The sequence below is a fragment of the Gopherus flavomarginatus genome, chromosome 8, assembly GCF_025201925.1.
Source record: "Gopherus flavomarginatus isolate rGopFla2 chromosome 8, rGopFla2.mat.asm, whole genome shotgun sequence".
NCBI lineage: Eukaryota > Metazoa > Chordata > Testudines > Testudinidae > Gopherus > Gopherus flavomarginatus.
The window spans coordinates 43,829,305-43,842,675 of NC_066624.1; the positions used below are offsets into that span (position 1 = coordinate 43,829,305).

The 13,371-nt window shown below is 56.0% G+C and overlaps 1 protein-coding gene across 3 annotated transcripts in view; it reads right to left on the reverse strand.

Moving 5' to 3' along the window:
- The window catches only part of NHSL2 (NHS like 2), a 180,600-nt gene that overhangs the window by 78,238 nt on the left and 88,991 nt on the right, over nucleotides 1–13,371 (reverse strand). The window contains exon 1 of one of the 3 annotated variants that reach the window (XM_050964193.1): nucleotides 11,174–11,266. The exons of the other annotated variants lie outside the window; for them this stretch is intronic. Within the exon in view, the coding sequence (XP_050820150.1) occupies nucleotides 11,174–11,237 (64 nt within the window). The 5' untranslated portion in view covers nucleotides 11,238–11,266. Of the gene's footprint in view, nucleotides 1–11,173; nucleotides 11,267–13,371 lie in introns of those variants that run through there. 3 annotated transcript variants of the gene reach the window in all.

A 13,371-nucleotide genomic window follows, 5' to 3' on the forward strand; every position in this document is an offset into this window, starting at 1 on the left:
CCCCAGAGTGACTGCATTGCAAGAGGCACTGAGCACTGGGGAGGGAGCCAGACTGCCAGCCCTGGAGAAGGAAGGCCTGTGAATCCCTAGCGCAGGAACAGCACAGGCAGGGCACACACTGCCTCCCTCCATGGCTTTTCTGTTGAGGAATAACACCTGGGGAAGTAGGAGTCTCGACTCTGGAGCTCGTTCAGTTCTTGGTCTCTCTGTTGATGCTACCCCCAAAGAACCTGATTAGTGCTGGCATGAGGTATGGCTGGAGACTGCTCCAGCGCAGCTCCCACAGAAATCAGAACAGCCCTCCAGTGGAAGCCAGCCAGTCACTCTAGGCCAGGCCCAGGGCAGTGAGAGGCCCAGAGCCCATTCCCAAGCTCTCTTTGCACTTTCTCCTCCTACAGCCCCTCAGCTTGGGGTGGGGGTGGAGAGATCAGGAAGGACCCTGGAATCTTCTTGCTGGAAGAGCTGAGGAACCCCAGCTCACCTTCCAGCAAAACAAACAGCTACATCCAACAGCAGCTAGGGCTGGGTCCAAGCCCTGGGCCAGGATCTGAGCTCCAGCTGTGGCTCATTAGTAGAGAAGGGACCGAATCCAAACACAGAGCTCAAAAGCCTCCCTTGGAGGGGTGCTGAGTTGGGTCAGGATTCCAGCTTGCTGCAGCCAGACAGAGTCAGACCTGGGGTTTGGTTGCACCCAGTAAAAAGGTTCCCCTTCCCCTCCCCGCTTTCATTTGGGGTAATCTGCTTCCTGCTCTGCTCTGTGCAGTGAGAAGAGAGGGGCATAGACCTTGACAGCTCTGTATCTGTCAATCACTTTCACAGCAGAGATGTAGAGGATGGGCATGGAGCACATGACTCACATGTGACAGAGATACAGAGTGACTGATAAATGGGTGTAAGTTAAGCGATGCAGACTCAGATCCTTTCACGGAGCACGTGTACTTTTTAGTGTAATTTCCCTTTAAATGTGAGAGAACAGCCACTTGGGAGGGGGTGCAGGAAGGGTGACACACACACTGTGCTCTCAATCACTCTTCTGGAAACTTTGTATTTGTTCTTTCCTGGCTACTAGACATCCCCGCCAGGCAGAGTGTGCATGCTTAGCTGTTTGTGTGTATAGGCAATACAAGTTTGGAGGACCCACAGCTAAGTAGGGACATGGGAACAGGCTGCACATGCTGGAAGGTGCGAGCCGGAGAATTGGAGACAAATTATTTGGGGTGAGTCAGGAGGGTGGAACTAAAGGAAAATTTAGGCCAAATATTGGAGAAGTCCTACCCAGCCGAGGAGCAGTCTTTCCAGGAGTTTCAGTGCTCAGGACAGTTCAAACTAGGTTGGACAATGCAGTCCCCTGGTACAGTCAGGGATCCTCCTGCACTGGCAGGGTCAGGAACCAAATGGGCCTTGTCCTTTGCTAATTTCAGTGGTGCCCCCATGCAGGGCTGACTCCTGCTTCCAGTCCTGCTGCCTAGGATGACGCTCCCATTTCATAACTTGGGCAGCGACTGCCTAGTCTCTGATTGCCTCGGGCCGGGTGCTTGGTCCCAGCAGGCACAGACCAGGGAGCCGCCTTCTCATGGGGCTTTTTGCTACCAAGTAGCAAAAAAATACCAGGAGAAGAAGTTTTGAACTCTGACCAACTCCTCTATCTTTAGGTGGCCTGAAACCTGCCCTGATCCTGCCACAGCCACAGACCAATCTCCCAGCTGTGAGGCCAACAGGTGACATTTCCGAAAGAACCTAAGTGATTCAGGTGTCTAAGGCCTGTTTCCAAAGAGACTTGGGCACTGCAACACCTACATCTCATTGGCTTTAATGGCGGCTAGGCCTTTCAGTGCCCACGTCACTTCTGAGATCAGGACGTGGATTCTAAGTTACACAGGCACTTTGAAAATCAAGCCCAGTGCTCCTTTGTTTGTGGGTTTCAGAAAGGAGTCAACTTGGGGGGTGCTGACAGAAACTCCACTGCAACCTGAACCAGGGAGTGGCTGCTACTTCCCCACAGCGAGCGGGAGAAGAGGTGCCAGGGCATCACATCTCCCAGAGAGCCGGGATTTAAGGCACCACAGATTCAGCATCCCCCCCGCCACCCAGCCCCAAGGGACATCCTGACTCAGCTAGAGACATGGGTCATCTCATCCACACAAAAATTCAGCTCCCATCTCTACGCTGACAGCTCTCAGCCCTACCTCTCTTCTCCAGACCTGGCTCCTTCTGATCAAACTGCCATCGCAGCCTGTCTCTAATGGCTCCTTAGGGATGTTTAGCCACCCAATATGGCTGAAACAGAGCTCTTCATCTCCTCCAAGCCCTCCCCATTCTGTCTTGCTCAATCACCGTGGACAACACCACAACCCTGCCTGTAACCTGGGTGTCATCTTTGCCAGGGCCTTTTCTCTAGGTCCTCACATCCAGGCTATGTCTAAGCTACGCCTTTCCTAGCCATCCGCATAGCTAAAACCCTTGCCCAGGCTCTTATCTTGCATCTCACCCACTGCAACAGCTTTCTCTCCAGCCTTGACCAATGATGCCCACTTATCCCACTCATGCTTGTTCAGAACGCTGCTGCAAGGATCCTTCTCCTAGCCTGCAGCTTTGACCACGTCATACTCTCTCTGCATCCCTCCATGGGCTCACCCTTCTCCACTACATCAGACAGGAGCTACTTGTTTTCATTTCCAAACACCTCCACAGAATATCCCCACACAACCTCTCATCATGACAAGGCTCACCTCCAGCCAAGCCATGAACCCAGCCTCCATTGCTCACGGGTTACATGTTCAAACAAGCCCTTCATGCTTTCCCCCCTGCTGTGACCACATCTGGGAGGCGCTCACTGTAAACATCTGCATAAGTGACCCCTTCTCTTCCTTCAGATCCCGCCTCCCAGCTTTCCTTTGCCATGATGCCTACTCGAAGCTCTCAGGGGTAGACAACATCTTTCTGTTCTGTTTGCACAGCACCTAGCGTAATGGGGTCCTGCCCCACCAATGGGGCTCCTAGGTGCTACAGTAATACAAAGAAATACCAGTGTAGTGGATAAGGTGCGGGGAAATACAGGCAGAACCCATTTCCCATGGACACAAGTTATCCAGGCCATAGTTTACATGTGACCATCACAGCTCAAACAGTTTAGTTAGCAGGATTTGTGCCAGTGTGGGACACGAAGGGGGGCTCTTGTCCTGCAATGCATCTGGACACAGACTAGGGACTGGAACTGGATTCCTTTGCCCACCTGGAATGGATTCTCAGCACAGCCCCTGCTTGCTGCTGACTTAAGTGTTGCTGAGCTAGTGTTTTCTGCCATGTCCCCAGCATCGCTCCACAGGTTACGGCAGGCCTGGCATGCCATGTAGCTGCAGGACTGAATCTTCCTTGCTGCTCTTTGTTTGTTTTCTCTGAACCAACTAACATAACAAGCAAAATGTCAAAAATACAGAGAAGGGAAGCGGCTCCCTGGATGAGACTTCTCTGCAGAGCTCACAATGCAGTGCCGGAATTCCATTTCCAACCCTGCACGAGCCGTCGTGCTCCACAGCTGCATGGCTTACCTTTGCAATCAATCTCTTAGAACTGACCGACCCTGCGCCCAGGCAGCAAGCGAACGATGCAGTGCATCCTCAGACAATCAGGCAGAACACACACATCACCTCCCGGGAGCCACCACCTTCTTCGGTCACTTTTTGCACACATTTGCGTGAGCAAAACATTGTCCTCAAGGAAGCCTGTGGAAACTGAAAGCATCGGGCATACTTGCACATGAGGGTGTGTGCATCATTATTCACAATGGCCGTGTTCCCCTGGCCAGCTTAAAAGTTCTTAGCAGGTCTGGCAACCCTCAAATTGGGAAGTGGAAACAATACCATGCAACTCTGTGACTAACCTCACCACACAAATATTCAGCAATAGTGACAGTGAAGAGTTCACAAGCATTCCACGGGCTGAAATAGGTTTGCACAGCCACTTGTGGATTAATCAACACATCCCTGAAACCAAAGCCTGTTTGGGGCTAATCCACAAACAGGAAGAGGGGCTAATTCATCCCACAAATTACTCACTGCAAACAGTCTGGGAGAAAGGCAGCTTTCCCTAATCAACCCCAGCACAAACTAGCAAATCCACAAACAAACAGCACACATGACATCAGCCAGAGAACCAGGCCACAAGCTCCAAAACCAATGGCTTCTCACTCAGCCTCTTCCTCTTCGCAGGCCTCCAGCGACTAGAGGAAGACAGATTCTAGCCAGAGCAGGCAGAGCTGAGTCCAGTGGAAGGCAGCGATGCATGTAAATTATTTGATCGGCTTTGGCTCTCGGGCCAATCTCTATTCCAGCCTGTCTGCAGAAGTTGTGCCATCCAGGACCCTGACGCAGGAGAGGAGTTCCAGGTTCGTACAGGAGAAGTGAGAAGGAGAGGGAGCCTCTGCAACACAACAGATTGGTGTGTGGAACCTCAAAGGGAGGTTCCTGCAGAGCTGATGGAGAGTCAAGCTGATACAAGGACTCCTGCAGATCCACACAGCATCCCTGGTAACGCTAAATCCCTTACAAAGACTGTCCTTCGGCACTCCCCCTTCATAAAGCACCCTAGGACCCATCCAGGCATCACAGAGGAATTTGTGAAAAACACTAAGAAATTTAAGGAGACTTACACACACACACACCCTTCCTGGTGAAGTGGGGAGGAGCTGTGGGTATACTAGGCCATCAGGCCCTGCACCAATCTGTGATGCTTGTTACAGACCTCTCTCTACCGGATACTGAGGACACATGGGGAGGTGGAGAATGGAGAAGGGCAGAGTTAAGGTTACCAGAGGGTCCCAAACAGTGACGTTTGTTTAAGATGTTACACTATCTTAGAGTGTCCTGGCTTTCCAACTAAGGTTTTTAACCCCAATGCATTCTTGTAAGGCCTATGGTTTACCTTTAGTTAGGATATGTATTTAACGTTAGCTCACCTTGTGGAGGCTGTGTCTGAGCATGTATTCCTGGCTAAGCCAGCCATTACTGGGGAATAGCTGTAAACATGAGTGGCAATAGTGCAGGGGTTCTCAACCTGGGGGTCGGGACCCCTCAGGGGGTCACAACGCTATTACATGGGGGTCACGAGCTGTCAGCCTCCACCCCAAACCCAGCTTTGCCTCCAGCATTTATAATGGTGCTAATGTGTTTTTAATTTATAAAGGGGATGGGGGGGGGGGCTCAGAGGCTTGCTATGTGAAAGGGGGCACTCGTACAAAAGTTTGAGAACCACTGCAATAGTGTAAAGACTCCTTCCTGCATTGCCCTCTGTCCTGGAGTGAGGCATGTACAGAGGAGCTGTCTGCAGAGGTTGTTGTGCACTTCCACTCCCCCCGTAAAGCACTTCAAATGTAAGCGATTAAGCCATGGCTAGATGCAGATGGCCTGCTCAGTTCTACCAGTGTACCTCCACTGACTGCAGTGGTACAGTTCTGCCCCAAAGTCTATCATTTAGCCGAGCAGCCAGCCCCATGCACTGTCAGGTCAGCAATCTCCAGCCTGCTCAGCCAAGACATCTCAAGGCTAGGCAGTGAACTGTGGCCCAGAGCTCCAGCCACAAATGACAGCCTCACAGGCAAAAAACGGCTCTGCTTCACTCACTCACCCATCAGGGCCAGAGACCTGAGGCCTCCACCCATCCCACCAGTCTCCATGGGTCTGTCTCACTTTGGGGGCTCTCAGGACAGTTATGCCCACCTACACAACAGCTGGAGGTGGGATTCCAAGCTTGGGTAGACATACCTGTGAAAGCTCTGCTTGAGCGCTGAAAATGCATCTGAGGAAGTGGGTATTCACCCACGAAAGCTCATGCTCCAAAACGTCTGTTAGTCTATAAGGTGCCACAGGATTCTTTGCTGCTTTTACAGATCCAGACTAACACGGCTACCCTCTGATACTTGAAAATAGCAGCGTGGCCGCAGCAGCACAGGTGATTCAGGCTAGACTCCCAAGTACGTACCCCATGGATAGGGTGGATTGGACTCCAGTGGCTAGTCCAGGCTGCCGCAGCCACACTGCTGATTTTAGTGCGCTAGCATGAGCAGAATTAGCACATGCACATGTGCCTGAGTGGAAATTACACTTCCAGCCGCAGTGCAGACGTGCCCTTAAAGCCCTAGGTCCCCAAGGTAACACATGGTGTGATGAAGTGGGACTGTTCTTGATGTGTTCTCTGAATGATGAGTGGGGAGTGTTGACCTGGGAAGGCTGCAGTGGAGTTTTGCTGGAACTGTCTGCATTGGAGAAGGGAGGATACCTGAGCATGTAACATGAGAACCCAGGAGGGGCAGTTGGAGGCCAGGTAACACCTCTGCCTGGGAAACTGGACAAAGGACACAAAGGCTGGGGGAGGAGCCGGGGGCGGCTGAGTGAGATGGCTGGAGAGAGCTGGCTGGGAAATGGAGAGGGGCGCACCGAGGGGGCTTGGACCTCCCAACGGGACTGTGGCCTCCCTCGGGCCTCTAGATGGACCTAACTAAAGGGGGTCCTGTTGTCTGTACCGACAAGACCTATTTTGGACTGTGTTCCTGTCATCTAAATAAACCTTCTGTTTTACTGGCTGGCTGAGAGTCACAGTGAATCGCAGGAAGCCGGGGGTGCAGGGCCTTGTCTCCCCCACACTCCGTGACACATGGTAACCAGGGTCACTCTGTGCAGCACTGGATTTCACAGACACTGCACAAAGGTCACGATGCAACCTGAATTGCAACACTGACCTCCTCAGGGGCTGAGGTCAGACGCCTAGTGCTGGATGTCACTGCCATTCATCTTGGCCATGAAACAACCTTGGGGACATGTCACCAGCATTTCCCTGCCCTCACACTGGTGGACAGGCAGTCAATGCACAGTACTGGGGCGGGGGGGGCGGGCGGGGGCTGCATGTTACTGAGAGTCCTGGAGCCATGGTTAGTAACTCCCACAGACCATATTACTGCGACCAGTTATAACAGAGAGATCGGTTCTCTACAGAGCCCCTCCCCTTCAAAGCTTTGGCCTTTCCCTGCCAGTCACTTCCTCTTCATAAAGACATAGGAAATTTCATACTAGGTCAGAATATCAGCATAGCCACCCCCTGCTGCACCAGGTCAGAAGTTCGGCACAGCCACCCCCTCCTGCACCGGCTCAGAAGTTCGGCACAGCCAACCCCTGCTGCACCAGGTCAGAAGTTCGGCACAGCCACCCCCTCCTGCACCGGCTCAGAACATCGGCACAGCCACTCCCTCCCGCACCGAGTTAGACAGAACATCAGTGCAGTCCACCCCTGCCATACTGGGTCAGACCACATACCTGCTGAGGGTATGGGTGGGGGGTCGGTTCTGACCTGGGTTCCCCTCAGCCAGCAGGCCTTAGCCCCTTCCGTCCCCACCTCTGCTGGAAAGGAGGCAGGTGACTGACAAGCTCTCTGGGGGATAGAAGAGTCAGAACCGATGCATATTTGATGAGAACAAAATGCTGTTTAAGGAGAAGAGCACAAGGAGCAAGCACAGCACAGGCTGCTTGTGTGAGCACAGAACTTCACTGGATAGGGGAGACTAGCCAAGACATTTCCTACCCTTAGCCAGGACTTTCCCTGGGTAGTGATCAACTGCTGGTCGGACTCCAGCCATGCATCCAGCCCTGCTGCTCCCAAGATGGATCCTCTCTCCTCTGCTTCTAGGGGCTGGCTTAGGGCTTTCACCACACTTCTGGAAAAACCTCTCCTAGGTCAGGAAACGTGTCCCCACCCAACCAGTCCATGGAAGCCTCCACAGCCCTTCCAGCCTATCTGAGACTGGTTGCAGTTCCACTGCTCAGCCTTGTGATTAAGGTGTTGCAATCACTTGATCTGGTTCTGACCTGTCTGGGGAGGGGACTCACCAAATCCTGGTTTCTTCTGGGGACTTGAGGCCCTAAGGGCTATCAAGTTTCAATGGCTTTTTACTGAGCAGATAAGGCTTCACCTTCAGCCTAGGTTTTAGGGCAGTACATTTCTAGGAGGAATGCCTGGGTCATCAGAATCCTAACAGCCTTCTAGCACTAACAGGACTGGGTGTGCCTCAGTTGTCCCCACTTTACATATGAGATGAGTGTGAAAATTCTCTAGGGTCCAACAGGCAAATTCACAATTATGACTTAGCTAAAACCCTCAGCATAGCACATTGACCAGGATCCAAGGGCAGCTTTGCTGTGAGAAGTTACCCAAAATTAAATCACAGCACTGTTAGTGAGGATGACTCCATGGGATACATGTGCTCAGTTAACAAGTAAAGAGATACAGGTTTGTTTTCTAAATAGCTGGCCCTGCACGCTCCCCAGGGATCTGAGGCAAGCCAGGCCTTTCCCTTCTCCTGCATCTACCAGACTAGCCTCCAGCTCCCCCTCTCTGCTCTGTGGACTCTGCAGGGCTAGCACCAGCCAGGACTCCTAGGCATGGGGTTCTCCCTGAGCCGTCATATGTCCATTCACTAGGTATCATAAGAGACAGGGCAGCATTTCAAACTCTAAGGATTGGCTGAGCTGAATGTGGAACAGTCTGAGGAGACCTGATCAAGGTTAGCCCAAGCACTGGGCAACAGGCAAGATCTGGGCATGTGCAGAGCGCCTCCTCATATCTCGTGGAGCCAGGGATCAGAAAGAGATGGATACAGGATTCCCAAGTTGCTGAATTGCTGAGGTCAGCCCAGGGGAGGGCGGAGAAGTGAATAGACAGGTGCTACTTGTTTTATCAGCCCTGCATGAAGCAAGGTCAGGGCTAGATGAGGTTGGACTAGTTTGCTAGTCCACGAGCTCTGCAGTGAATCCCGGTAACCTGCACACAGGCCCCTTGGGGGCAGGTTTTGTCACTTCCTCCTTGCCTGTGAGCCTTTCCAGTGACACAGTGAGTCGGCAAGAGACTTGCACCCATGCAGTGGGGGGAGAGAACGGACCCCATGCCCTCCATCTGGAGTTTCCCTGCAAATGGCAAGTGGGTGCTGAGATACGGACCCCACATCACACTGCACATGTGCAACAAATCCAAGTGCTGCAGACAGCCCAACTCCTTTCCGAATAGCCATCGCCCCAATGCATGAGTCTTGGTCAGCTCCAAACACATAGGAGAGCTCCCTGAGCAGGCAGCAACAGCAGTGCCTTATCCTCTCTGCAAGCCCAACCAGAGGGCATCAGCAGTGCATCTCTCTCTCCCACACACAGCGTTACAGTGCAACACCCAAAAGCCTTCCTCCCTCCACCGGTCTAACATAGTTGAGCTGGTTATGGGTGACCCTGGGCCACTGAAGCAGGTCACCTATACTCCAGCCAATAGAGGGCAGCAGCAAGCCAGCACTTGGGCACACACAACCTGGAGGTGACTTATTCTAGTTAGCGGCTGGGCCAACCAAGAGCAGAACCCAGGTGTCCTGGTTCTGACTCACTGCATGACCTTGAGCAAGTCCCTTGGACCTTCCTCCAGATGTGACACAGCTAGAACGGGGGGTTGCATGCAGCAGGCTCAACAGCCAGAGGGAATGAATGCTCCCTGGAGAACCTGGAGCACACAGCCCAATGTCATTCCTGTTGCTATAGCAAACCCCAGAGCACCTGCAGATACTCAGTATGTATTGTCAGCTGCCCCTTACCACTGCAACTCAGAGCACTTCAGGGAACAGAGCCTGCAGCCCAGCTTGGCAGCCTCCCCACCTGTCCCTGCCCAGTCTGAGGAGGTGGTAGAGGAGGGCAGGGCCGCCCAGAGGATTCCGGGGGCCTGGGGCCATCGGCGGCAGGCGGCTCCGGTGGACCTCCCGCAGGCATGGCTGCAGAGGGTCCGCTGGTCCCGCGGTTTCGGTGGACCTCCCGCAGGCATGCCTGTGCATGCTCCACCGGAGCCGCGGGACCAGCGGACCCTCCGCAGCCATGCCTGCGGGAGGTCCACCGGAGCCGTGTGACCGGCAAGCGGCAGGGGGCCCCCCGTGTGGCGAAATGTCTAGAGCCGGCCCTGTTCGGCGCCGGGGGGCCCTTCCGTTCTGGGACCCGCCGCTGAAGTGCCCTGAAGACCCGCGGCAGGGGCCCCCCACTGGCAAATTACCGCCGAAGCGGGACCTGCTGCCAAAGTGCAGCCCGCTCTTCGGCGGTAATTCGGTGGCGGGGGGCCCCCGCCGCGGGTCTTCGGGGCACTTTGGCGGCGGGTCCCTGAACGGAAGGGCCCCCAGCCGCCGAATTACTGCCGAAGACCGGGTTGTGCTTCGGCAGCAGGTCCCACTTCGGCGGTAATGCAATGGCGGGGGGTCCTTCTGCCCCGGAGCAGAAGGACTCCCCAGCCAGTGAAGACTGGGAGTGGAAGAAGCTCCGGGGCCCGGCCCCACAAGAGTTTTCTGGGGCCCCCGAGCGAGTGAAGGACCCCGCTCCAGGGTCCCCGAAAAACTCTCGTGGGGGCCCCTGCGGAGCCCGGGGCCTGGGGCAAATTGCCCCTCTTGCCGCCCCCCGGGCGGCCCTCGAGGAGGGGTCTCCAGGGAGGGCACCAAACAACGGGAGGAAGTGCTCCGCCTGTGACCTGGCAAGAGCATGTGTGAGGTGACAGCAACAGGATGGCAAGCTAGGATGTAGAAGGAGGATTAGGGTGCAGGGCATGGAGCACACAGTAGGCAAGGAGCAGCCTGGTAGGAGCCCAGTGCCCAGGCTGCCAAGGCTCACCCTGCATTGGCACTGCACTGGCAGGGGGCTAGCAGAAGGAGCTAGCCCAGGGGCTAGCCTGGGCTGCTAAGGCTGGGGCAGCCTCACCTTGCACTGGTGCTGGGCTGGCAGGGGGCTGGGTACACAGCATGGCAGAGGCAAAGGGGTTTGTTATAGAACTGGATGGGTAGGGTTCTGTGGCCTGCTTTGTGCAGGGGGTCGGACTAGATGATCACATTGGTCCCTTCTGACCCTAGAATCTATGAATCTATGAATATGGGAAGTGGATTGTGGTGCTGCCCACACCCTCCCCCAAGCAGGTGCAGGATCCCACCTGCATGGCTCATGCCAGAGGGAGGGGGGAGAGCAGGGGCGTACACTGCACTCGCAGCACGGGACGGGGAGGGGGGGAAGGCTACTGAGTGCTGGGGGCGACACATCCAGAGAGCGCGGGTGTGATGGGGAACGGAGATTGCGGAGCGCGCCCAGGCAAGGCCCCGCTCCCCCCAGTCCGGCCGCCGCGGCGGTACCTGTTGCCGAGTCCATCTTGCAGGGCCGGGGGCTCCGCGGCGCCTTGCGCTGAGAGTTGCCCATCCCTGGGCGCTGGTGGCTCCGCCCCAGGGGGTCACCGCGCCTCGGCGCCGCTGTGCCCCGGCTCCATCATCCCCGCGCTCGGGGGGTCCAGTAGCGCCGCGCCGGGTTGAGGGGAGCGGCCCCGGGGGCGGGCGGGAGCCGGGGCGCGGAGCGGGCAGCCGGCCCTCATGCCGCCCTGGGCCAGGGTGGCCCGCGGCGCGCTCCCCGGCCCCCGCGCCGCGCTCCGGCACGTCGGCGGCCCCGCGCCGGACCCAGGCAGGGAGCCCGCCAGGCTGCGGCTCCCCGGCCGCGGCACGTTCACACCATGGGGACCTGCCGCCGGGCCGAACTCGCGCCGGGAGCGGGGGGTCTCTGCAGCGCTCACGCCCACGGCGCCGGGGACTCGCCACCTGGCGCCGGAGCAGCCGCTCCGGACTGACACCCCATGACCACGTTCCGGTCAGGGACACCTGGGAGGAGCCCCAGGGGAATCAGGTGTGGAACTGGACTGAGATCGGAATCAGGCCCTGCCCCTCTCCGGGGAGCCAGGCAGGTCACTGCTGTGCCGAGGGAGTCTCTGCTGTTCGTGGAGCTGCGAAGCCGGATACCCAGGAGCTGCATCGCTGGCAGCCAATGGCATGTCTCCGTTCAGCAGCTCCATTAAGAATGTAAACGTGTGGGAGTGTGTGCACACCCCCACACAGAGCGCTGCTCCCTCGGGGCCGCTGCGGGCTTTGTAGGCTCGGGGGGCTGGGAGGTTCAGCTACTCTCTCCCCTGGCAGATCTGCTTGGTGGGAGAGGGGGGCAGGACCCGAGCCTGGGCCGCTCCCTAACACTTCCAGACTTTGGTCTTGGAGATGCCTGTGCTGCACCCGGGAAAGGGCGGTGGTGACCCTGCAGCAAGTCCCATTGCCCCACCTGCTGCTCCCCCTAGGGCAAAAGCACAACTGAATTGAACAGGGATCAAGTTGCCCAGTTAGGGACTGAACAGAAACCACTGTATCCATGTTTATCATTTGTCTAGCAGCAGCCAGGTGAGACCAGGGCCCAGCACAGGCACCCAGCCAGTGCTCCTGCCCCAAAGAGCTTCCAGTTTAACAGACAAAGAGAAGGAGGGGAAATGGAGACAGGACCTGCGTATAGAGCTCGGTGTCATGAGGCCCAATCTAGTGCTCCAGCATGGCAGGATTGTTCTGTGGCCAGCACATGCCAAAGGGCACCAGCAGCTAGAGAGCAAAAGGATGGCTCTCTGGGGTTTTACCCCTTGTCTTGGGGAGCCCATCCTGAGGATGTACTGCCACTGGCATAGGGAAGAGCTGAGTCCATGAGCCCAGGGATAAGGCAGTGGGTGGGTTTGGAGGTCACTGGAGTCTTCTCTCCCTGTGGGAGCAAATACCCTGCAAATAAGAAAGGACACCCCTGCGTCTGTGTGGCTGTTGAGTTAATGGTGGGCCTGTGCTGAAGAGAATCGCAGGGTGCCAGGGTCCCTAAGAACTGCACCTGGGGTCTATCCTTCCCAACACTAGTGCTGTTGCTGGGTGCCCTGGTATCTCAGTGGATGTCAGGGGCAGGCCCAGCACATGCTGCAGGAGCAATGGAAACACATTCAAAGGTGCCAACCTCCTGCCATCCAGCCTGCCTGGTGCTGAGCATGCCCAGCCAGCACCCTCATCAGCTCCTCACTGTAGCAGGGTCACTGGTCAAAGGCATGGCCAAGGCTGCCCGCCCTGGACCTGATGTGAGCCAAGAGCTCAGCTCGTACCTGGGCTAGAAGAAGACAGTCAGCACAGATCACTGAGCACAGGAGCCTTGCGGAGCATGGGAATTCTTAGTGCTCTTGAGCGCACCCTCCTAGCGTCCCTTGGGAAGATCTGCATCAGCACCCCCTTCAGAGATAGGGGATGCAGATGGAGGGGGGTTCTAGGTCATGCAGTGAGCTGGGCACAGAGCCCAAGAGACATCACTTGCCTCTCTGGGGAGCCCGGTCACTGCCTGGGACTCATGTATTTGATAGTTCACCACACAGCCCCCCTTCACAGATAGAAACACCCCCATGCTCAGAGAAACTCTGGAGGCCTATGCAAACACCAGTGGGTTTAACTTTCCCCAGGGTTGCCCAGAGGATTCAGAGGGCCTGGGGTCTTCGGCAGTGGGG